Below are 25,780 nucleotides of genomic sequence, written 5' to 3'. Positions count from 1 at the left end.
ACACAACTGAGCTACATAGACATTCATACAGGAAAAATAGTGGTAAATTTGTACTTCTAAGTCAACAGCACATCTGACAATAATATTAAAAAAGAAAACTGACTAAAAATGATGGTGACAAACAAAACTGAATGGAACAGAATAAGCACCAAGTAACAGAATGTTTTGAATTTTAAGGTTTTTTAAATGAATTACAATATTTTTTAGCTCACATGTCACAAAGTGACAGTGTGAGCTTTTGTGATCGCGCAGCGTCCATCGTCCGTGCGTAAACTTTTGCTTGTGACCTCTCTAGAGGCCACATTTTTCATGGGATCTTTATGAAAGTTGGTCAGAATGTTCATCTTGATGATATCTAGGTCAAGTTCGAAACTGGGTCACGTGTGGTCAAAAACTAGGTCAGTAGGTCTAAAAATAGAAAAACCTTGTGACCTCTCTAGAGGCCATATTTTTCACAAGATCTTCATGAAAATTGGTCAGAATGTTCACCTTGATGATATCTAGGTCAAGTTCGAAACTGGGTCACGTGCCTTCAAAAACTAGGTCAGTAGGTCAAATAATAGAAAAACCTTGTGACCTCTCTAGAGGCTATATTTTTCATGGGATCTGTATGAAAGTTGGTCTGAATGTTCATCTTGATGATATCTAGGTCAAGTTTCGAAACTGGGTCACGTGCGGTCAAAAACTAGGTCAGTAGGTCAAATAATAGAAAAACCTTTTGACCTCTCTAGAGGCCATATTTTTCATGGGATCTGTATGAAAGTTGGTCTGAATGTTCATCTTGATGATATCTAGGTCAAGTTCGAAACTGGGTCAGCTGCGGTCAAAAACTAGGTCAATAGGTCTAAAAATAAAAAAAAACCTTGTGACCTCTCTAGAGGTCATACTTTTGAATGGATCTTCATGAAAATTGGTCAGAATGTTCACCTTGATGATGTCTAGGTCAGGTTCGAAACTGGGTCATGTGCCATCAATAACTAGGTCAGTAGGTCAAATAATAAAAAAACCTTGTGACCTCTCTAGAGGCCATATTTTTCATGGGATCTGTATGAAGGTTGGTCTGAATGTTCATCTTGATGATATCTAGGCCAAGTTCGAAACTGGGTCAACTGTGGTTAAAAACTAGGTCAGTAGGTCTAAAAATAGAAAAACCTTGTGACCTCTCTAGAGGCCATATTTTTCACAAGATCTTCATGAAAATTGGTCAGAATGTTCACCTTGATGATATCTAGGTCAATTCCAAACTGGGTCATGTGCCTTCAAAAACTAGGTCAGTAGGTCAAATAATAGAAAAACCTTGTGACCCCTCTAGAGGCCATATTTTTCATGGGATCTGTATGAAATTTGGTCTGAATGTTCATCTTGATGATATCTAGGTCAAGTTTGAAACTGGGTCAGCTGCGGTCAAAAACTAGGTCATTAGGTCTAAAAATAGAAAAACCTTGTGACCTCTCTAGAGGCCATACTTTTGAATGGATCTTCATGAAAATTGGTCAGAATGTTCACCTTGATGATATCTAGATCAAGTTTGAAACTGGGTCACGTGCCATCAATAACTAGGTCAATAGGTCAAATAATGAAAAAACCCTGTGACCTCTCTAGAGGCCATATTTTTCATGGGATCTGTATGAAAGTTGGTCTGAATGTTCATCTTTATGATATCTAGAACAGGTTCAAAACTGGGTCACATGAGCTCAAAAACTAGGTCACTATGTCAAATAATAGAAAAAAAAAACGACGTCATACTCAGTTCAAAACTGGGTCATGTTGGGACAGGTGAGCGATTCAGGACCATCATGGTCCTCTTGTTTTAATAACCCTGGATAAGATTTTAATAAATACATTTAGAAAATCCCTGTATTCTGCAATGAACATCTATAAACAACGGTTACTTCCCAAGTTATTTCTTCAATAAAAATGTCTTATAACAGAAAATGACCAATTAAACACACACAAAAATCTAAGCACTATCAAAATATGTCACAATAAATATTGAACACATTGGAGTGAATCTTAGAGAAAAAAAAACACACAAAAATTGTCTTGAATAATTTCAACAAACAACATAAAAACATACATCACAACAGCTGAACAAAACTCTTACTTAACATTTAAATAAAAACTAATGCAGAAAAAATGGTATGCAATCTATGGTACAAATCAATTCCAATATTGTGAAATCAATATTAATCAAGGGGAACTAATTTTCGTACTTTTCGTGTTTGCTTCAGACCACAAAATGATGATAGAAAACTCTGTGTAAATATTCTGGTGGAAAATCTCCAAATTTTAAAAATGCTAACTCAAGATGTTCTGAAATAATGAAAACAAAACTGTAAATGCAAAAAGCAACGATCTACAATGGAAAATACCTGATCAAACTCAAAGTTTTGCTAATAACAACAGACAAAAAGACAAGTCAAAGATTAAAAAGAACTTAAATGACTTTAGAAGCAACAGGGGTCATCTATTGAATTATTACAGGCAACCATCCTATGGAGATTGATAGCTAAAGCATTCTTTGGATATTGAGCAGACAGTTTTTACTGTGAACTTGACCTTTGACCTACCAACCACCAAAACAATAGGGGTCACCTACTGACCACAGGCATCTGATGATAGTATGACCTGACCAAAACAAAACTGGTCATTTTTTGACCACATGCAAGCATGCTATGAAGTTTAACAAATTCCGACCAAAGCGTTTTCCAACAATTAGTTATTGAGTAGAAACGGTTTCCAGTCTCAAGGGCACTGTGACCTTGACCTTTGACCTGCTGACTTCCAAAGTAGTAAGGGTCATCTACGTAACACACGTAATCATCACATGAAGATCTAATATGAGACCAAGCATTCTACAGTTAATGATACAAAACCGAATTGTCTACTGTCAGACAGACCAACAGTGAGCAAAGTTATATACCCTTTCTTCTTTGAAGGGGATGGGGGGCAGGGGGGTAATAATTTTAATGATACTGTTACAAATAAAACCAGTTAAAATATGTCAATTTAGAACTTTTTACCGTTTTTTCAATTTTAAGTCCAGAATTAAAAGTCTATGATGAGTGTCTTTAGTTTGTGTAATCTTAGGTATTGCACTACAAAATAAAAACACACACACATCAAGTAACAGTTAATCACATGAATTCATTTTCACTTAATCCGTCATTCATTATGCAATTCTTGTCCTTCATTATACATATGATATAAAAAACAATTATTGTATTAATGAAAAGAAAAAACACTTTCAAAACATCATTTTAACAATTTTCAAATTACCAAAATGAAAAGACAGACGATGTAACTGTAGTTTAGACATTGCTCAGCTTTGTTATTGAAATATTTTTCTACTGTTTATTATTACATGTTACGAGTATAAAACATGCAGTCATAGTACTTTATACAATTATGAACTACGTTTCCACTCCAGAGACTGACTGAGCTGTTAGACATTTGCTAGAAATACAAGTTTGCACTAGCCTAAAATTTTGTCTTTAATTTATAGAAGTTAATAATACTTCAGTTTACCTGGTGCTTTAAAGGTGTTCTTGAATAAGATTTTGGCTGTAAAGACATACACACATCCAAAAATGTCAGCAAAGACAAATATTGACTTGACAACATGAGTAACAAGGAAGTCAACACTACCAGTAAATAAAAATATCATTTTAACCTTTAACCTGCTAAATTTCTAAAATGGATTGGTCCATTATTCAATTCAGGAAATACCATATATCATTTGAAGGGGTATTCACTGAAAATTTACTAGCTGAATAGCGAACAGTGCAGATCATGATCAGCCTGCATGGATATGCAGGCTGATCTTGATCTGCACTGGTCGCAAAGGCAGAATCACTTGCCATCAGGCCAGGCTAAAGGTTAAAACCAGTATCCTGCACATTATAACAATGGAACTTTTCTTGATACTCAATATATTCTAAACTTGTTGCTGCGGCTATATGTATTTTCTTGCACTTAATACAACAAGTAAACCTAATAAAGTCAATATTTTATTCCAGCATTTTGTCAAATTCATACTTTCATTCTCTGACAGGGTTGTACAGTTCAACATGAAAACGGAACACTAAATACATAATGTATTTTGGTTAGATTTACAAAAATGTTAACTAACAAATCAATGGCAGTGTAATGGTCCTTCCTAACAATGGTGAAAAAACTTAAGAAATATGTTCAATGAAAGAATATCTGAATCACTATAACATAAAACAAACTCAACCTTTGTATATTGTCTTTTTTGAACGCAAAACATCAACAATACACTCCACAGAATTCACCAATTTCCTTATTTTGCTGTAATAACAATAAAAGTAGCTGAAATATTGAATATAATCATCATATCAGAGTAACTTGAAAGCGACTACACTTTCATCTTGTATGTTATAACAGAAAAGCATCAAATTGAATACTTTCCAAAGTCTGTAGCAGACTGGACATTGATGCCTGTGGTAGCTTGGCAAATCAATAGAAGGTCATTTTTTATCTGAAATACATTTTGTTAAAGACCCAACACAAAAGAAATCACCTACTTTTTTCTCCACATGAACTTCATAAAAATCATTCTGACGATACAGTAATATACAGCTGTACCAATAAATGATAAGTGGAAAATTAAAACAAGAGCACCGCCTTACGGGTGCAGACGCTCATCTGTTTTTTTTTGTCTCTGTATATTGTCCTACCATAATTTTCTACGTTCAAAAAGGGCCATAATTCTTGCAAAAAGCAATGTAGAGTTATGGTACTTGTTGTACAAAGTCAGCTTTTAATGGCGAATAACTGCTCCAAGTTTTAAAGCAATAGCTTTGACCGTTAAGGAGAAAAGTTGACCTAAACATAAAACTTAACCAAGAAATCCGATATTTTCTAAGTCCAAAAGTTCTTGCAAAAACCAGGATGGAGTTATGTTTCTTGTTGTACAGAGTCAGCTTCTGATGGTGAACAAGTTTTGCAAGTTTCAATGCAATAGCTTTAATAGTTTAGGAGAAAAGTTGACCTAAACATAAAACTTAACCAAGAAATCCGATAATTTCTAAGTCTAAAAGGGGCCATAATTCTTGCAAAAACCAGGATAGAGTTATGTTTCTTGTTGTACAGAGTCAGCTTCTGATGGTGAACAAGTGTTGCAAGTTTCAAAGCAATAGCTTTAATAGTTTAGGAGAAAAGTTGACCTAAACATAAAACTTAACCAAGAAATCCGATATTTTCTAAGTCTAAAAGGGGCCATAATTCTTGCAAAAACCAGGATGGAGTTATGTTTCTTGTTGTACAGAGTCAGCTTCTGATGGTGAACAAGTGTTGCAAGTTTCAAAGCAATAGCTTTAATAGTTTAGGAGAAAAGTTGACCTAAACATAAAACTTAACCAAGAAATCTGATATTTTCTAAGTCTAAAGGGGCCATAATTCTTGCAAAAAGCAGGATGGAGTTATATTTCTTGCTGTACAGAATGAGCTATTGATGGTGAACAAGTGTTGCAAGTTTTAAAGCAATAGCTTTGATAGTTTAGGAGAAAAATTGACCTAAACATAAAACTTAACCAGGCAATGCCAACGCCGACGCCAATCAAGTGATGACAATAACTCATCATTTTTTTTCAAAAAATCAGATGAGCTAAAAATTAAGGTCCTAATGGAATAGTTGTATTCTCATAACTTGCTAAATCTTTTCTCGCTGTTTTGTTGTGACAAGCTGTGTGGTGGGAGACATAATTACTATCATGGAAACACAACAGAATACCATTCTTCTGTGGTGGGTCTTTAAACATCATAAGAAGAATGAAACTCCGTTCATAAAGTACAAAAGTCACATATCTTTTTTTTTTGTTGTGTTTAACATCACACAGACTCAATTATAGGTCATATGGCAAATTTAAAGCTTTTAACAGTATTATTATTATTATTTCATGCCTGTGTGGGCATCAGGGTAGTACCAAACCACCACACAGTAAGTCAGCTGAATTGCTTCCTCACATGAAGGAATTGTACACCCCAAGTGAGCCTTTGAAACCTCATCAGCAAGGACAAGTGATACAAAGTCAGGACTTCAGCCACTCTTTCTGAGAAGTACTGAACTTTAAAAAGAGTCAGGACTTTAGCCACTCTGCCCGAGAGGTACTGAACTTTAAGAGGAAGGCAAGTTATTGTTCTGGTAAGCCTTCCATATACGCCTTATTCTCAATGGTTTTAGTATCAATTGGCTTGTAATAATTTCCTGTACTTTGTATTTTTATTAACTTCAGTTTGAGCAAATTTTGCTGTAGTTAGATTGAACAAACATTTCACTTTAAAAACATAATATATTTTCATGTCATTTCTTACCTAAAGCTACTTCTTTCTGTAATAGTTATTACCTTCATATGATTCAAGATACATAAACCTCTTTGATGTAATAGCCCTTTCAATCCCTTTCAAAACTGAGACCAAAGACTATTCTCAAAACTCTCTCATCTGATTGGTTGTTTCTGAGCCTCATCTTGAAATCAACCAATAGCAATGTCGCATTTTGAGACTGGTCTCCAGTCTCAACTTAAAACTAGATTATCACCTAAATCCTCAATAGACAATTGTTCAAGGACCCCTTACATAGTTTTAGTCTTCTGATCCCTGACAAAACATTTCCGCATGCCGACAGATGAAATTCCTTCATTATAATCATGTACTGCTGTTAAACAAAGTACTTCCAAAATCATTTCCACTTTATTTAAGGTTGTTTTGAGTTATGCACCTAGATGCCTGCCCAATGGGCAATTTCATTTTCCCTTGGTATATGTATACCAGACTGTTTGTGTAGTCCCTGGACACTCCAGTTTTCAATCTGACTTTTATCTACATTAAAAATGCCTCTTGTATACCTAGTTTTGAAATCAAGCTATTATCTAGTACTATAGACATCTGTCTATAATTTCATTGAGTTTCGTGTTTCTCCAGTCATTTGCAACATCATCTAAATGATTGTCAAAGTCCACTAAATGTCTGTATTGTTCCTGTTCTAATAAAACTGCAGCTGTTTGTAAAGTATCCTCATCTATGGTTTGTCTGAAAACAGATGTAAACTAGAGTAAAGAATTCTCATTCATGGTTTGTCTGAAAACAGATGTGAATATCTTAATCTACTGTTTTTTTGAAAAAGATGTAACCTAGAGCAAGGTATCTCATCTACATTTTGTCTAAAAAAATGTAAATTAAGAGTAAAGAATCAAATTAAACAAGAGCTGTTGGATCACAGCGCGCTTGACTATTCGAAGAATTGATTGAAGAATGAGGTCAAAATATTTCTACAGATATTCAGACAAAAGAAAAAAATATATTAGACAATGTTCCTGTAGTTGTGGATTTCAATCAGTCTTGCACTAAATGGCAATGTGTTAACCAATTCCAAAGTCCAAAAAGGGCCATTATTCAGCCAAATAGTTGTCAGAGTTACGTACTCTTGCCTACAGATGGAAATCATGATGATAAAGAAGTGTTCAAAGTTTAAAAGCCATATGTCAAATAGTTTTGACAAAACGTGGACTTGTATGAAATCAGAACCAATTTCTAAGTCCAAAAAGGGCAATTATTCAGCCAAAATATAAGACAGAGTTATGTACTCTTTCCTACAGATAGAGACTATTATACTGAACAAGTGATAAAAGTTTCAAAGCCATACGTCAAACACTTTACACAAAATATAAACTGGTACGAAAAACTTAACCAAGATTTCTAAGTCAAAAGGGGCCATAATTCAGCCAAAATCCTTGATGAAGTTATGTACTCTTGCCTATAACTAGACATGGTGATGGTAAACAGGTGTTGAAAGTTTCAAAGCTTTATCTTCAAAGACTTTGTCAAAATATGAACTGGTACGAAAAACTTAACCCAGATTTCTAAGTCAAAAGGGGCCATAATTCAGCCAAAATCATTGATGGAGTAATGTACTGTTGCCCATAACTGGACATGGTGATGGTAAACAAGTGTTGAAAGTTTCAAAGCTTTATCTCAAAAGACTTTGTCAAAATATAAACTGGTACGAAAAACTTAACCATGATTTCTAAGTCAAAAGGGGCCATAATTCAGCCAAAATCCCTGGTGGACTGGAGTTATGTGCTCTTGCCTATAACTGGCCATGGTGATGGTAAACAAGTGTTGAAAGTTTCAAAGCTTTATCTCAAAAGACTTTGTCAAAATGTGGACTGGTACGAAAAACTTAACCAAGGTGTGACGCCGTGGTTTCAGTTTGGATTGGCAAAATGCAAAATTGCTGTATCAGGTACTTTATTTTAATGTGAGCTCAAATAGTTGTAAACTGTATTACTTCTTTTTTAATTCTTATCTTCACAATTATATAACAAGTGGATGCATCACAATAGTTCGCTAGGAGGACATCTATTATTCAAACCAGGAGATTGCTGGTTTGTGTTAAACCATCTTAGTATGAATTCTTCTGTGGAAATAGTTCCTTGTCTGAGAGCATATTTACTACTGGTACATACCTTTTATCAGACTCTTTCCAGCCTGCCTCTTTCATTGTAAAAACTCTATAAACTTCCGACACACTTTCTGGATTGAGTCTATTATTGTCAATCTGAAATTACAAAATGAAACACAATACTTAATACTTTGATCTTACTGAATGGAATTTCGAAACAAGAGGACCATGATGGTCCTGAATCCCTCACCTCTTCCCACATGACCCAGTTTCGAGTATGACGTCGTTTTTTCTATTATTTGACATAGTGACCTAGTTTTTGAGCTCATGTGACCCAGTTTTGAACTTGACCTAGATATTATCAAGATAAAAATTCTGACCAATTTTCATGAAGATCCATTGAAAAATATGGTCTCTAGAGAAGTCACAAGGTTTTTCTATTATTTGACCTATTGACCTAGTTTTCGAAGGTACGTGACCCTGTTTTGAACTTTAACTAGATATCATCAAGGTGAACATTTTCACTAATTTTCATGAAGATCTCATGAAAAATATTGCCTCTAAAGAGGTCACAAGGTTTTTCTATTTTTATACCTACTGGCCTAGTTTTTGACCGCACGTGACCCAGTTTCGAAACTGACCTAGATATCATCAAGGTGAACATTCAGATCAATTTTCATGAAGATCCATTGAAAAATATGGCCTCTAGAGAGATCAAAAGATTTTTCTAATTTTAGACCTACTGACCCAGTTTTTGACCGCAGTTGACCCAGTTTCAAACTTGACCTAGATATCATCAAGATGAACATTCAGACCAACTTTCATACAGATCCCATGAAAAGTATGGCCTCTAGAGAGGTCACAAGGTTTTTTTATTATTTGACCTACTGACCTAGTTTTTTATGGCACATGACCCAGTTTCAAACCTGACCTAGGTATCATCAAGATAAACATTCAAACCAACTTTCATACAGATCCCATGAAAAATATGGCCTCTAGAGAGGTCAAAACGTTTTTTCATTATTTGACCTACTGACCTACTTTTTGATGGCACGTGACCCACTTTCGAACTTGACCTAGATATCATCAAGATGAACATTCTGACCAATTTTTATGGAGATCCATTCACAAGTATGGCCTCTAGAGGTCACAAGGTTTTTCTATTTTTAGACCTACTGACCTAGTTTTTTACCGCACATGACCCTGTTTCAAACTTGACCTAGATATCATCAAGATGGACATTCAGACCAACTTTCATACAGATCCCATGAAAAATATGGCCTTTAGAGAGGTCACAAGGTTTTTCTATTATTTGACCTACTGACCTAGTTTTTGATGGCACGTGACCCACTTTCAAACTTGACCTAGATATCATCAAGATGAATATTCAGACTAACTTTCATACAGATCCCATGAAAAATATGGCCTCTAGAGAGGTCACAAGGTTTTTCTATTATTTGATCTACTGACCTAGTTTTTGATGGCACATGACCCAGTTTCGAATTTGACCTAGATATCATCAAGGTGAACATTCTGACCAATTTTCATGAAGATCTCATGAAATATATGGCCTCTAGAGAGGTCACAAGGTTTTTCTATTTTTAGACCTACTGACCTAGTTTTTGACGGCACGTGACCCAGTTTCGAACTTGACCTAGATATCATCAAGGTGAACATTCTGACCACTTTGTGACAGGTGAGCTAAAAACAAATTGAAAAGCTAGGCTTGCTTAAAACCAGATTTTTTCCTTTGAGCTGCTCACCTTTTTAAATTATATAAAATAAATTGGTTCAAATAAACTTGCACTGACTTTGTCCATAGCTTTCAGTAAGAAAAATTTCATTCAAATTCTTCAAAACCTCTGTTAAAAGCTAAAATACAGTTGAAACGAGCTACTTTTGAGAAAAGCGCATGTCTCCCACAACTGCCTAATCATCTGAATAGTTATGTATCTGAGTCAACCATGCACCAATACATGTATCACTGGCATCTGTGTACAGAGCAATTTTTGGTAATTCAAGGGCCATCATTCTGGTGCCTGGGCCAATTTGGCTAGTTACTGAACTTGGCAGAGGACTTTTTGTTCAAGTTTGGTGATGATCGGATGAGAAATGTTCGACATAGAGCACGGACAAGATTTGTGACAGACAGACAGACGGACACACAGAGTAAATCAATGTCTCCCGCCACAGTGGTGTGGGAGACATAACTCGTCTCAAGTACTGATGGACCAAGTTAATTACTTAAAAGATAATCAGAATCTGGTTCGGTAAGGTGCTTTTTGTTTAAGGGCTTACATGTTTTATGTATTATGTGTACATTTATAATGATATAAAGCCTTGCCAGGTTTTAAAACTATATGATAATTACGACTGGTGTGAATTTGCAACATACCAGGAGTTCCACAATAACCAAACTGCTCCACTTACCATAAATATACATGCTTCAGGATAATAGTCGTGTATTTTCCTACCAATATGTCTTGCAACATTGTTTAACCTGAAAAAAAAATAAATGAGTAGAATATCACCATGACTTTACATTAATGCAAAGTTGTAAACAAAACTAGATGTGTGTCCATAGGACACAGGTGCACCCCACTCCTGTCACTGTACATCATGACATGACTCTAGGTGAAATATTTTTTAAGATGTTTGCAACACAAACTGAAGAATTTAATGTGTATTTTTCAGTAAGTATAGAACCATTACTCTGGCCTAGCTGAGTAAATCCCAAAGAGAACACCCAGTGTACAACTTCACATGCTATAAAACAATCCTCTAATGTTTTATGACTCTAGATCAAGTATATTTTGAGATACATGGGGGCACAAACATTTATTTTATGACTAAGTCACGATTCATAACTCTGGTCTTGCAAAGTTAAATAATAATAAAAAAACATTCACATGCTGGATAATATTCCAACATGGTTTCATGACTCTAAGTGAAATATATGCAAAACAAACTTTTAAGCACTTTATGTGTATTTTTTTGTTTACTTAGTCAAGGGCCATAACTCTGGTTTAGCGAACCCAAACAGAACACCAGGTGCCCAACTTCACATGCTATAAAACAATCCTCTAATGTTTTATGACTCTAAAGTCCCATGGTGCACAACTTCCCATGCTGAAGGGTGGGGAGTGGAAGCACGAAAAATTAATTACTAAGCTTGATACATGTTAAACTGTTCTCAGAGTCAGTATTTTTAATCAAATAAGTGGCACTGTCTGCCACTGCTAAAATGGCCAACAGTGATTTTTGCACGAATAACTTTTGTCAAACAATCATGATTTGCCACTGAAGGTGCTTGACAATTATAGCAATTGTTGTTGGCCAGCAGGCACGGTCAGACCAGTGCTCACTTGTTCATGGTTTTTATTTGCGTGAAAAACAGAACATGAAACAGCAATTTGTACTGATAGCTTTCATTGGTGGATTTATTACACACTAGAGTACAATCTACATCTACAGCAATGGCAGTACATTGTACTCAGCGAATGTTGAACAACCAAAGTACCTCTCCATTGTGTTTTCTTAAAAAGAGTACACTACACGTATGTCTTTCCTTTAAAACTCTTAAAATACATAGATCTGACGGTAACAATTTCAGCTTGTCCTAGAGACTATTCTAGGATGTGTTTATGGAAAAGTACTAACAACACCATAAACCGTACATTTTCCAAGCTAACATTTATAAATCTCAAACAACTAGAGACGAGTTCAATTAATTTAACTTATTAAGTAATCAAGGTTCACATACTTTATATATTTTCTCTACAAAGACAAAATCTGGGCTAAACAAATCAACCCATCCCAAGGGTTCAACGCAATAAGGGCGTATCTACATAATATGATATAATAATTATATGTAGATACACCCTTATTGCGTTGAACCCTCGAATTCCGCTCTTTAATATGAGCAGAACTTGGTTCGGGTGAGTGGAAATTGCTGTAGTACTCATCCTGAAGGACGAGTGAAATTTTTGACTACAGTATAATAAATAATTATTCAATGAAAATGGCACTGCGCAGAATTCAAAATCAAATGTCAAAGCAATGGAAATGGAAGTTGATTTTTGTAAGCATCCATTCCATTTCAGTACCACATAATGATAGCAATCTCTAGACACTCAAGTGTCCATAACAGATTATCTTCATCAGACTTTAGTTTTGAAATAGACAATATGAATAAAATCTTGTTTCCTTAGTCAAGTTAGTGAATTGCAAGATAAATACAAATTGCAGCAGAACGAGTGAAAATTCTCTGCAGCTTATCCTGCATGTCAATCTGCTTACACAGACTTTGCCAAGCTCTGAAAGTATCAATTATAGCGAGTTAAACTGTTATCTTCAGTATTAGGACAAAATCATAAAATAACTGTTACCCATTGTCTGTCAGATGTTCATTTGCCTGATAATAACCTCCAATCACATAACCTTTACTCTTGCAGTACGAGTCTATCTGTAAATAGAAATTGAAGTTTTGAGATATAGTGATACTTTGTAGTATTAAACGAAAGGGTCATTGACCCTAAAGTGCTCACCAATAAGTGTGATTGTACAACGTAATGATACAATACAGAGTTAGGTTTATATAAAGATCAAGGCTTTAGCTATAATGGATTTAGAGAAGACGATATTCAATATTAAAATATTTTAATGGACGGGACCATCACAAAATAAAAACAAGAGGACCATGATGGTCCTGAATCGCTCACCTCTTCCCACATGACCCAGTTTTGAGTATGATGTCGTTTTTTTCTATTATTTGACATAGTGACCTAGTTTTTGAGCTCATGTGACCCAGTTTTGAACTTGATCTAGATATTATCGAGATAAAAATTCTGACCAATTTTCATGAAGATCCATTGAAAAATATGGTCTCTAGAGAGGTCACAAGGTTTTTCTATTATTTGACCTATTGACCTAGTTTTCGAAGGTATGTGACCCTGTTTTGAACTTTACCTAGATATCATCAAGGTGAATTTTCATGAAGATCTCATGAAAAATATGGCCTCTAGAGAGGTCACAAGGTTTTCTACTTTTATACCTACTGGCCTAGTTTTTGACCGCACGTGACCCAGTTTCTAAACTGACCTAGATATCATAAAGGTGAACATTCAGATCAATTTTCATGAAGATCCGTTGAAAAATATGGCCTTTAGAGAGGTCAAAAGATTTTAATAATTTTAGACCTACTGACCTAGTTTTTGATCGCAGTTGACCCAGTTTCAAATTTGACCTAGATATCATCAAGACGAACATTCAGACCAACTTTCATACAGATCCCATGAAAAGTATGGCCTCTAGAGAGGTCGCACGTTTTTTTTATTATTTGACCTACTGACCTAGTTTTTTAAGGCAAGTGACCCAGTTTCAAACTTGACCTAGATATCATCGAGGTGAACATTCTGACCAATTTTTATGGAGATCCATTCACAAGTATGGCCTCTAGAGAGGTCACAAAGTTTTTCTATTTTTAGACCTACTGACCTAGTTTTTGACCACACATGACCCTGTTTCAAACTTGACCTAGATAACATCAAGATGAACATTCAGACCAATTTTCATACAGATCCCATGAAAAATATGGCCTTTAGAGAGGTAACAAGGTTTTTCTATTATTTGACCTACTGACCTAGTTTTTGAAGGCACGTGACCCACTTTCAAACTTGACCTAGATATCATCAAGGTAAACATTCAGAATAACTTTCATACAGATCCCATGAAAAATATGGCCTCTAGAGAGGTCACAAGGTTTTTATATTATTTGACCTACTGACCTAGTTTTTGAAGGCACGTGACCCACTTTCGAACTTGACCTAGATATCATCAAGGTGAACATTCTGAACAATTTTCATGAAGATCTCATGAAATATATGGCCTCTAGAGAGGTCACAAGGTTTTCCTATTTTTAGACCTACTGACCTAGTTTTTGATGGCACGTGACCCACTTTCGAACTTGACCTAGATATCATCAAGGTGAACATTCTGACCAATTTTCATGAAGATCTCATGAAATATACAGCCTCTAGAGTGGTCACAATGTTTTTCTATTTTTAGACCTACTGACCTAGTTTTTGACCGCACGTGACCCAGTTTCGAACTTGACCTAGATATCATCAAGATGAACATTCTGACCAATTTTCATGAAGATCTTGTGAAATATATGGCCTCTAGAGAGGTCACAAGGTTTTTCTATTTTTAGACCTACTGACCTAGTTTTTGATGGCACGTGACCCAGTTTCGAACTTGACTTAGATATCATCAAGGTGAACATTCTGACCAATTTTCATGAAGATCTTCTGAAATATATGGCCTCTAGAGAGGTCACAAGGTTTTTCTATTTTTAGACCTATTGACCTAGTTTTTGAAGGCACGTGACCCAGTTTCGAACTTGACTTAGATATCATCAAGATAAACATTCTGACCAACTTTCATAAAGATCCCATGAAAAATGTGACCTCTAGAGTGGTCACAAGCAAAAGTTTACGGACGCACGGACGCACGTACGCACGGACGGACGACGGACACCGCACGATCACAAAAGCTCACCTTGTCACTTTGTGACAGGTGAGCTAATAAAATCAGTTAAGTTATGGTAGCCAGAATGGGTCTGGCCATAAACAGTACTAATTTAGTACTGGCTACAATAACTTAACTGATGCTATTCTTATTTTCTGATGGTGGCGTCCCATTAGTTACAGTATGACCAAGATGAAAAGTTCCAATGGACACCCATCACCGCGATACCTAACCAGCATGTTCAAAGAAATTTGACCACCCAGCTGGGTCTTATCACCGCAAATCGCGGTGAACAACGTGTCCGGACACGGTGCTCGCCGAACACGGTGTTTTGCGGTGAAATCGCGGCGAATTGCGTTGTTCATAATTGTTTTAAGATGTGCTATTTTTCATTTTTATGTTAACACAAGATATCATCGTTACTTTCAGTTTCAATGTTCGTCTGCAAGTTAATTTTGGAGACTTTTTGTATTTTGCAGGTAGAGCACTTTACACGAAGCATATACGATGAAACAGTGCTCAATAAAAAAGCCTGTAAATTCAGTTGTTTTATTTTGAGTTTACTTTTGCAGTTTTGTATGTTTGTTGCAAACTTCTTTTGTTATACCAACAATTACTTTAATACGATTACGTGATTTACACTCTAACAATAATCTTCGTTCACAGTTTGGCATGCAATTTTGATAATTAAACAAGAGGGTCATGATGACCCTATATCGCTCACCTGTTAAACTTGGAATAGGAATCATCAAGATAAACATTCTGAACAAGTTTCATGAAGATAGGGTCATAAATGTGGCCTCTACAGTGTTAACAAGCTTTTCATCAAGGTGAACATTCACACCAATTTTTATGAAGATCCATTGAGAAATATGGCCTCTAGGAAGGTCACAAGGTTTTTCTATTTTTAGACCTACTGACCTACTTTTTGACCGCAGTTGACCCAGTTTCGAACTTGACCTGGATATCATCAAGATGAATATTCAGACAAACTTCCATACAGATCCCATGAAAAATATGGCCTCTAGAAAGGTCACAAGGTTTTTCTATTTTTAGACCTACTGACCTAGTTTTTGATCGCACGTGACCCAGTTTCGAACATGACCTAGATATCATCAAGATGAACATTCTGACCAATTTTCATGAAGATCTTGCGAAAAATATGGCCTCTAAAGAGGTCACAAGGTTTTTCTATTTTTAGACCTACTGACCTAGTTTTTGACCGCACGTGACCCAGTTTCGAACTTGACTTAGATATCATCAAAATGAACATTCTGACCAATTTTCATAAAGATCCCATGAAAAATATGGCCTCTAGAAAGGTCACAAGGTTTTTCTATTATTTGACCTACTGACCTAGTTTTTGAAGGCACGTGACCCAGTTTCGAACTTGACCTAGATATCATCAAGTTGAACATTCTGACCAATTTTCATGAAGATCTTGTGAAATATATGGCCTCTAGAGAGGTCACAAGGTTTTTCTATTTTTATACCTACTGACCTAGTTTTTGATGGCATGTGACCCAGTTTCGAACTTGACCTAGATATCATCAAGGTGAACATTCTGACCAATTTTCATAAAGATCCCATGAAAAATATGGCCTCTAGAGAGGTCACAAGGTTTTTCTATTATTTGACCTACTGACCTAGTTTTTGATGGCACGTGACCCAGTTTCGAACTTGACCTAGATATCATCAAGGTGAACATTCTGACCAATTTTCATGAATATCTTTTGAAATATATGGCCTCCAGAGAGGTCACAAGGTTTTTCTATTTTTAGACCTACTGACCTAGATTTTGACCGCACGTGACCCAGTTTCGAACTTGACCTAGATATCATCAAAGTGAACATTCTGACCAACTTTCATAAAGATCCCATGAAAAATGTGACCTCTAGAGTGGTCACAAGCAAAAGTTTATGCACGCACTGACGGACGTACGGACGCACGGACGACGGACGCTGCGCGATCACAAAAGCTCACCTTGTCACTTTGTGACAGGTGAGCTAATAAAAAGGTAAGTTACCAGTTAAAATTAATAGTTTTTAATAACTTGTTAATTTGTTACGAATTTATTTGCTTTTGTAAATATCAAAAAAAAAAAGAATTTTGAAATATAATATTAATACAAAATAGAATATCCGAATTAAAGTTTTCGTTCGGGAAAGAAAGCAGTGGTATTCACTTAAAAGTAAACAAAGTAATTATCCATTTAAACATTTAGATGTATTTCTACATGTCTGAAATAACGAATTAATCGAATTATATCACATGACATTTCAAATTTCAAGAAACTATTAATGTGTAACATACATCTGTGTTAAAATTTATAAGTTTTATCTGCTTTTTTTTCAGGGCAAGATTACGAAAAGGAGTGCCAAGTATGAACCTTGGAAGCAACAACTTAAAATTTTATAATTATTTTGTAAACATGATTTCTGTATGGTGTAACCCCATTAATTTTGGTTACCTAACCAGTGCTAGACCGTAACATCTGCGCACCTACTCTCATGAGAAAATGATGACGTCATGCAAAGTTAATAGCACATGGCTATTTTTGAAAATCAGGATCAACATTTTGTATATTTATGAATTTTACTGAATTATAGATATAACCATTTTCAACAAAGTTCATGAAAAACGTACCTTAAAAGGTTTAAATTCACAGAAAAGATCAATAAAGAATGATTCTATACGGCCTATCTGTGTTCAAAATGAAGAGTACCCTGATCAGGTCAAAACTACAATGGTGGACAAAATATTGCAGACAGCAGTACCCATTTGAAACTTGTGTATATAACTTGTATCATAATTATTTGTATTTTTTTTTATGTCAGTTTGTTTGTTTGTTTTGTTTGTTTTGGGTTTAACGCCGTTTTTCAACAGTATTTCAGTCATGTAACGGCGGGCAGTTAACCTAACCAGTGTTCCTGGGTTCTGTACCAGTACAAACCTGTTCTCCGCAAGTAACTGCCAGATCAAAAGAAAAATGGATAAGATTTCCTTAAAGTAAAAGGTGAGTACATGTATGGCACTTCATTTGAGAAAATTATAGTGCTTTAGGGTATAGTGGCTAGCTAACAAACTCTTCCTGCATTCCAGTTCAAAGAAAATAAATCTAGTGTTTTTTTCTGTATTTCAGAAGGAAAATGTCATATTATTTTCAAAACATTCACCTTTAAATTAATTTAAAAAAATCATGACTTTTTTCTCCCCTTGGCATTGTTTACATACGCACTGATTTAGTGTGTAAAGGATAGCTTTGGTCATTTTTCAGTCATTAATTATCAAAACCACATCTATACTACCCCCAATTTTTTTTTTACTATATATCAGAATAATAATGTTTTAAATTTCTATGAATACTTTTCATTCACTGATGCTTTTTACATACACGCTGATCTAATCAGTAATAGATAGCTTTGATTTTCTTTTGGTGACATATATATGAAAAATAATACAACAAGCAAACATTTGGTTTATACTAATTTAATTTAGGTCGATTGTGAAGCAAGTTCTACAACTTATATTAATCACTTTCAACATCTAATTCCTGATGGAATCCATGGCCACGAGGGTATGAGAGAAGAGGCCAGTTTCCCTTTTAATGCTGAGCACCAAGCAAGGGACCCACAAGCAAACATTTGAAATGTATGTCAGTGTGTCAGTCTGCAAGCTAGTAATAAGATGGAAATTTATACAACAATCTGTGTCTCAATGCAAAATTTTTCAACCTATCCTTTATGCCCTAAAATCCGCTGTACCCTAAAGCACAGTAGCGTGACAGATTTCTAGCACGATTTTTAATTAGGTTTCAATACAGGATTTGTTACAACATATAAACATCATTCTCTGAGCTGAAATTTGAGCTTAAGCGCAGACCTGGGCCTCTTCCCCTTTTGGTAAAAAACCTGAAAAGGTGAGTCTGTGGCATTTGATTTGATGAAATTATAGCGCGACAGACTTCTGGCACAATTTCGGGTTAGGTTTCAATACGGGGTTCGTTTCAGCTCAGAGATCAACTAGATGCACAGGCAAAATGTCAAGCCCGCCCTTTGACCCCTGTGACCTTGACCTTTGAGATAGAGTCTGTCTCATAGAGTTAAACATTCATGCCAAATATAAACAAGATTCCTCAATGTATATCAGTTATGAGCCGGACAAGATCTAAATTAGACCTCCAACTGTGACCTTGACCTTTGAGATAGAAACCTGGGGTTTGCCATAACACTCTGTCTCACTAAGATTAACATTCATGCCAAATATGAACAAGATTCCTCATTGCATGTCAAAGTTATGGGCCGGGCAAGATCTGACATGACCTTTGACCTCCAACTGTGACCTTGACCTTTGAGATAAGAACCTGGAGTTTACGCATGACACTCCGTCTCACTGAGGTTAGTCCAACTTATTGTACGTGAGCTGCGATACTGTGATAATTTTTGCATAGGTCATTATCTCTCCTCCACGTGCAACATAGGAAGGACCTTTTCTGTGTTGAACCTTCAGCGACGATTCTATGCAGCAATTTTTAAATCGCACTTTAACAATTAAAAAACAAAAATATTAGTGAAATTTTTAAGATACCTGGAAAGAATACCCATTTTTTCCTTCCATTCAACTGATGTTTATGTGGAAAAAAAACGACAAAACACAAGATTGTAATTGTTTTAAACAATGCACCCTACAGTTAACACATGTATATTTTACATGGCTCCAATTCGTGTCACATGATCAATAACGACTGTGTACTGAGTGTAATGGCGGACATGTAAATACAGCGAGGTAGCCAAAATGAAACATTATAGTGTTTACGCATTACTAACATGTTTTACTGTTATATTTAAACCATAAAATGATTCAATTTTATTTTGTTTTATGGTTTCATCATTTAAGTATATTGTTTTTACCAAAATCTATACTCACCACAGAAAAGGTCTTTACTGGTTTTGACGTAAAGGGAGGGATTCTGCCCTATCACGAAAATATCTCAGAATCAGTTCTGAACTTCTGACGTCAAATTATTTGGACTACAGTGAGGTTAACATGCCAAATATAAACAAGATTGCTCCATGTATGTCAAAGTTATGGTACAGACAAACAAATCCAGACATGCCACCGAAATGAAGGAGGGGGCCTTTTCCTTTGTTATTTTCTTTTGTTGTATAGGGGGCCCCGGATCTTTAATCTATTGTTAACGGATTAAAGATATTGTTCTCTTCTGTTCTCTTTACAGTTAGCCTTACTCATCTGGCTTATCTGGATGACTTATTTTATGATCTGATATTTTTTTAGTTGTCACCCACTAAGCCTTACCCGTATCTGCATTTTACTGTCAGGAAAACGAAGACAATAAGAAATAAAAAGAAGTCATAATATACTGGTCAGACTTACTTGCTCTCATAAATTAGACATTAATATTCATGTAGAAACTTCAAATGAGTTGAATATAACTCATAATCTGAAATAAGAGATGAAAATCCCCAAGACGGTAACAACCGTATATATTTATTCGTCTTTGCCGTCTGCATATACTGAGGCAATTTTTTCGATGTTTTCCGGTTCCGGTTTATGTACACACCGCAGACTGGTTGTCTGCATGAACATCCGAGCACCCCGAAACAGAAATGCGTAAACGGCGCCAACATGATTATTTTACTTCTTTTTTATCGTAATGAAAACTGTACATGCAACTGAAAAACACTTTTAAAACAGTAAGGAAGTGTAAAGGCCGTCAAGTTTCTGTGTGGAGTGCAAACAAACAAAAAAAATCCTAAAGCCAGTGCGAGAACGCGGTGAATGACTTCACCATCACGGCTTCTCGTAAATTTTGCAAAGTATGATATTCGCTGTAAGAGGTATGATGACACTAAATGTAAACTTCACTGTTTAGAGCGAAGTTTCACTTTCTTCTGAGTGTTGAATATTTCTTTGTAAGTGGATATATAAAAGATAAATCTCAAAGCTAGGCGGTGCCTTAATTCATATTAAATATTTTGTACATGTACCAGAAAATGTTTCCAATAGATTTCAGGGCTAGACACTAACTTTTTTCCAGTGGTGGTCCGAAGGACCAGCAGCTTTTGCAAACTGATGGTCCGACAGAATTTCAGGTGGTCCTACCTAGATGTGGATGTTTTTTTTTTAAGTTAACGCAACCAGTAACATGTGAGACCCCCTCTTCTTTCATGGAGAACTTTTTACAAACACTGCAAAACATGTGATTTTTATATTATTATTTTGATAAACATCTGCCATTTAATTATTAAAAATAATTTTGAAAATCAAATTTAAAATAAAGATGTCAATAAAGATGATTTTTTCAGCAATTCATATTTTAAGTGGGTGGGGTTTGGTGCCTCTTCTTGAAAAATGCTTCAAAATAAGAGCGTTTTTTTGCAACAGTTGTCATTTTTTCTTAAATACAGACTTTTTATTGACTTTTCATTTAGATTGCACTAGAAAATCTCGTTAGAAATGTCCGAAAATCACGGCCGTGAAAACGGGTGACAAATATGAAAAACAAAAGTAACATTAAATTCTTGATAAAATACGTGTTATAAATTTCTTTTTTTTTTTTCTTTATACCTATTGAATACTTATAATTTCTGCTTATTAAAAGCATTTTTATTTGTTTTTGCCCAAACAAAGCCTCGGTAATGATAATAAATTAAACAAGAAATGCGGCAATGCCACGAAACCAGGTTTTCAACACTTTTCATAAGAATAAACAAGAGTGCCAGAATGTCACAATATACGCCCGTCACAGCAAATTTCTTTACTCTAGCACCTGTATTTGCAGATGTAATTTTAATTTTGTGGTTGTTTATTATTGTAATTCTTTTGTTTTTCTAAGTCCACAAAAAAACTCCTTACCAGGTAGAGATACCTTAAAATACACCTAAAATTAGAAAGTAACAACTACGTTGTACCACAGAAAAGTGGTCTTGGTTTTTCCCTACGGTCAATTATAAAAAAGTTACAATATAAGTTATTTATAGTAACAACTAAGGGAAGTTAATCTTAAAAAAAAAAAAAAAAAAGAAAAAAAAAAAAAAAAAAAAAAAATACAAAAAGAAAAATTGTAAGTCCACACAGAAATCCTTACCAGGTAGAGATTGGTCAAAATACACCTCAAAATTGGATGTAACATGCATGTTGTACTACGGAAAAGTGGTCTCGATTTTTCCCTACGTCTAGTAATGAAAAAGTTACAATATAAGCTATTTATAGTAACAACAAAGGGAAGTAATTCTAAAGAAGGGAACTGCGCAAGACACTTCGTCTCATGATGGTGTATAATTGTGCCAAGTTACATCAAAGTCCCTCTATGCATGAAGAAGATATGCTCCGGACAAAGTTTTCATTCTTGTATCCTTTGACCTCTAAGTGTGACCTTGACCTTAGACCTAGGGACCTGGTTCTTGTACATGACACTCCGTCTCATGATGGTGAACAATTGTGCCAACTTTCATCAAAATCCCTCCATGCATGTAGAAGATATGCTAACCCTAACCCTAACCTAACCCTAACCCTATTTTTAGTAACAATGACCTTGACCTTGATCCCAGAAACCCCAAAATCAATCCCAAGCTACAACTTTATAAAAGTTTTCTATACACCAAGTTTCATCATGATAGCTCATTCCTAAGTTAAGTTATTGACCGGAAACACTTTTTCTATTTTAAGTAACAGTGACCTTGACCTTGACCCCATAAACCCCAAAATCAATCCCAGCCTTTGTCTTGATATAAGCTACATACATACCAAGTTTTATTCAAATATCTTTACCGAACAAAAGTTATTGACTGGAAACCCTTTTTCTATTTTTAGTAACAATGACCTTGACCTTGACCCCAGAAACCCCAAAATCAATCCCAGCCTTTGTCTTGATATAAGCTACATACATACCAAGTTTTATTCAAATATCTTTACCGAAACAAAAGTTATTGACTGGAAACCCTTTTCTATTTTTAGTAACAGTGACCTTGACCTTGACCCCAGAAACCCCAAAATCAATCCCAGCCTTTGTCTTGATATAAGCTACATACATACCAAGTTTTATTCAAATATCTTTACCGAAACAAAAGTTATTGACCGGAAACCCTTTTTCTATTTTTAGTAACAGTGACCTTGACCTTGACCCCAGAAACCCCAAAATCAATCCCAGCCTTTGTCTTGATATAAGCTACATACATACCAAGTTTTATTCAAATACCTTTACCGAAACAAAAGTTATTGACCGGAAACCCTTTTTCTATTTTTAGTAACAGTGACCTTGACCTTGACCCCAGAAACCCCAAAATCAATCCCAGCCTTTGTCTTGATATAAGCTACACACATACCAAGTTTTATTCAAATATCTTTACCGAAACAAAAGTTATTGACCGGAAACACCAGTTTGACGCCGCCGCCGCCGCCGCCACCGCCGCCGCCGCCCGCCCGCCCGACCGACATCTACCCCAATCTAATAACTCAGGTTTTCATTGAAAACCTGGTTAATAAAATGCTATAGATCGTAACGGCCGATCGGCTTATATAAACGTGTCAAGCACATAAAATAAATGAAATTCGTTATCCAATTTGTTTTTCAGTAATAATCGGCAAGACAACAATACAGCAGAAGCTGTATACTGCTAATTAACAAGTTGTACAAACACGATAATAGGCTGCTTTTTGCATTGTTTATCAATTAACTTTTTGATCAATAAACACTTTTGATAATGACGGGCACTAAATACAAACCGCGAGATGACAACGTGTCAGTCGGCGCGTGGCGTAATTGACATATGTCAGTAGCTAATTAATATATGACGCTCCGCCTACTGCCATACTTCCGCTTATGGCGGCTAACAATATTTAATTTCACTGGGATTTTGATTGGTACAGGGGCAGAACTTTCGAACTCGAGACGAATCAAAGAAAATTTCCGCGGGTCACGCCGACGCATGGGGCATTTTCTGTGCGAGTCAGATACGAGTTTTTCTCGATTTTCGCGGGTCAAAATCTGGAACCTCGGCTCTACCGAACGCTGGATACTGTACTGATACCTCAATAGTTCGTAAATGATACTTCAAGCAGATAGATAAGTTATCGTGTTCCGTTCCCGGGTTTTAGTACCAGCGTTACATCCGGGCATTCCAAATTTCAAGAAAATATACACGGGGAAAACCAAATTCTATTTTTAAACTGCAGTACCGTGAACAATTCAATGTTTATTAATTTATTTTAAAAATGACTTGCTTGTAATTTTCGGTGGTCCGTAGGACCACACAGGTTCGAGAAGTTAGTGGTCCTCCCTGAAAAGCACTGGTCTCGGACCAGCGGACCAGCGTTAGTGTCGAGCCCTGGATTTCTATTGGGGATTTGCTAACAGAAATATGCATAATCAGGGCACTAGACAACTTTTGGGGACAGGTACCCATACCCTTAGAAAGGGGAATTTTTCGTCGTTTTAAGACAAAAAGGGGAAGTTTTTAGCCATATATATGTTACTGCTTTTCACACTTATTAATACTGTTTTCAATCATTTTTAACTAATTACTATATTGAAGCAGTATTCTTCCTTTAGCGGCACTATAATACAGCTTGAAAGAGAGTTCATATATAGTTGTGTCAAACACCTGTTTTCAGGGGAATTTTCTTCTGAAAAAGGGGAAAAAAACATATTATTTTATGCGGGGAATGGTACCCATATTCGGCCCCCAAAAACGGCCAAACGAGTGCCCTTTGGCATAATAAGTTTAGACGTGACAGGGCTGCGACAATCAAATGTTATCACGCTGTCCTGAAACGTCCTGTTATTTGGACTACTTTACAGTTAGATGGCCCGCTCTTTCTTTTAACAGGTCTAGGAAGGTGGAGTATTTACAGATTATCTGTAAATTTACAGATAATCTATAAATTTACAGATTTTTCAATCTGTAAATTTACAGATCAAGTGTTTGAAAACTGCTAAAATTATATTTAGACACAAAATCGCAGCTTGATATTAGTTGATTTACTTATGGTAAGTATAAATAAAGGTCAATTGTAACTTTCAGTCATTTCTGTTGACTTTGATTTTTCTGAAAATGCCAAAAAATCAAAGTCTACAAAAATGGCTGAAACCCACAAAAGACCTTAATTTATGCATGCTGTTAATAAACCAATTAATTCCAAGCATGCGGTTTTGAGGTTAAATGTTATTTCATCAGTTTTCAAACACTTGATCTGTAAATTTACAGATTGAAAAATCTGTAAATTTATAGATTATCTGTAAATTTACAGATAATCTGTAAATACTCCACTTTCCTAGACCTGTTTAAGTTACTCAGACGGACGTACCAACGCATGGAATACACCAAACAGCCATTTGGACAACTATGTCTTCGCTTCAGCAAGCGGGTATCAACAACAACAGCATATTAAACATCTCTGAAGCTGAATAATTTATTATAGCTATCATTTTGCCGGCCACCGATAGGCAGCACCTCATTTCTTCTATTAAGTTTACTTTGTCACTTATCACAAATTCTAAAGATTTTCAATATAAGTTACAGTAAGCTACAGGGACATAATTTAAACTTTTTTTTTATCATGTTTAGAATTACCTGAAGAAGAGCCGCTTCAAGCATGGGGGCTAAACTGAGAGAAAGGTGAAATAATGGAATGCAATCTACGAATCTTATTTGTTTCTTCTCTTTGCTTGTTTTTGAGTCTTCAGCTAACAGAAGTCCATTTACAGCACAATGAGGATATTTTGCCGCATGAAGCAAAAGTTTGGCATACGCCTTCATGCTGACGGCTATGTCCGCCATCTTTATTTTGCCGCATGAGTTTCTGCGA

General features: G+C 35.6%; 1 protein-coding gene across 2 annotated transcripts; it reads right to left on the bottom strand.

The window, feature by feature from the left end:
- Positions 1-1,882: 1,882 nt before the first annotated feature.
- Positions 1,883-25,771, bottom strand: LOC123549563 (ER membrane protein complex subunit 8-like). Of its 2 annotated transcripts, XM_045337739.2 has the most exons (6): positions 25,546-25,771; positions 12,814-12,890; positions 10,856-10,925; positions 8,490-8,581; positions 6,870-7,053; positions 1,883-4,311 (listed from the first exon to the last, which is right to left on the bottom strand). In XM_045337739.2, exons 1-5 carry the CDS (start codon positions 25,750-25,752, stop codon positions 6,900-6,902), a joined length of 600 nt encoding a protein of 199 aa, XP_045193674.2. In that variant the 5' UTR covers positions 25,753-25,771; the 3' UTR covers positions 1,883-4,311; positions 6,870-6,899. The 2 variants fall into 2 exon arrangements, with proteins under 2 accessions (XP_045193674.2, XP_053401210.1); XM_053545235.1 differs by having other exon boundaries at positions 1,883-7,053.
- Positions 25,772-25,780: the final 9 nt, after the last annotated feature.

This window comes from Mercenaria mercenaria, chromosome 6 (assembly GCF_021730395.1).
Source record: "Mercenaria mercenaria strain notata chromosome 6, MADL_Memer_1, whole genome shotgun sequence".
Classification (NCBI taxonomy): Eukaryota; Metazoa; Mollusca; class Bivalvia; order Venerida; family Veneridae; genus Mercenaria; species Mercenaria mercenaria.
This window is presented reverse-complemented; position numbering and strand designations above follow the sequence as displayed.

Bases quoted from the DNA above. Each gene is read 5' to 3' on its own strand.
- LOC123549563 (XM_053545235.1), bottom strand. From the start codon at position 25,752: ATGGCGGACATAGCCGTCAGCATGAAGGCGTATGCCAAACTTTTGCTT. The intron at 12,891-25,545 runs GTAATTCTAAAC...TTCTATTTACAG, and splicing joins TTGAAGCGGCTCTTCTTCAG to ATAGACTCGTACTGCAAGAG. The intron at 10,926-12,813 runs GTAACAGTTATT...TTTTTTTTTCAG, and splicing joins GAACATCTGACAGACAATGG to GTTAAACAATGTTGCAAGAC.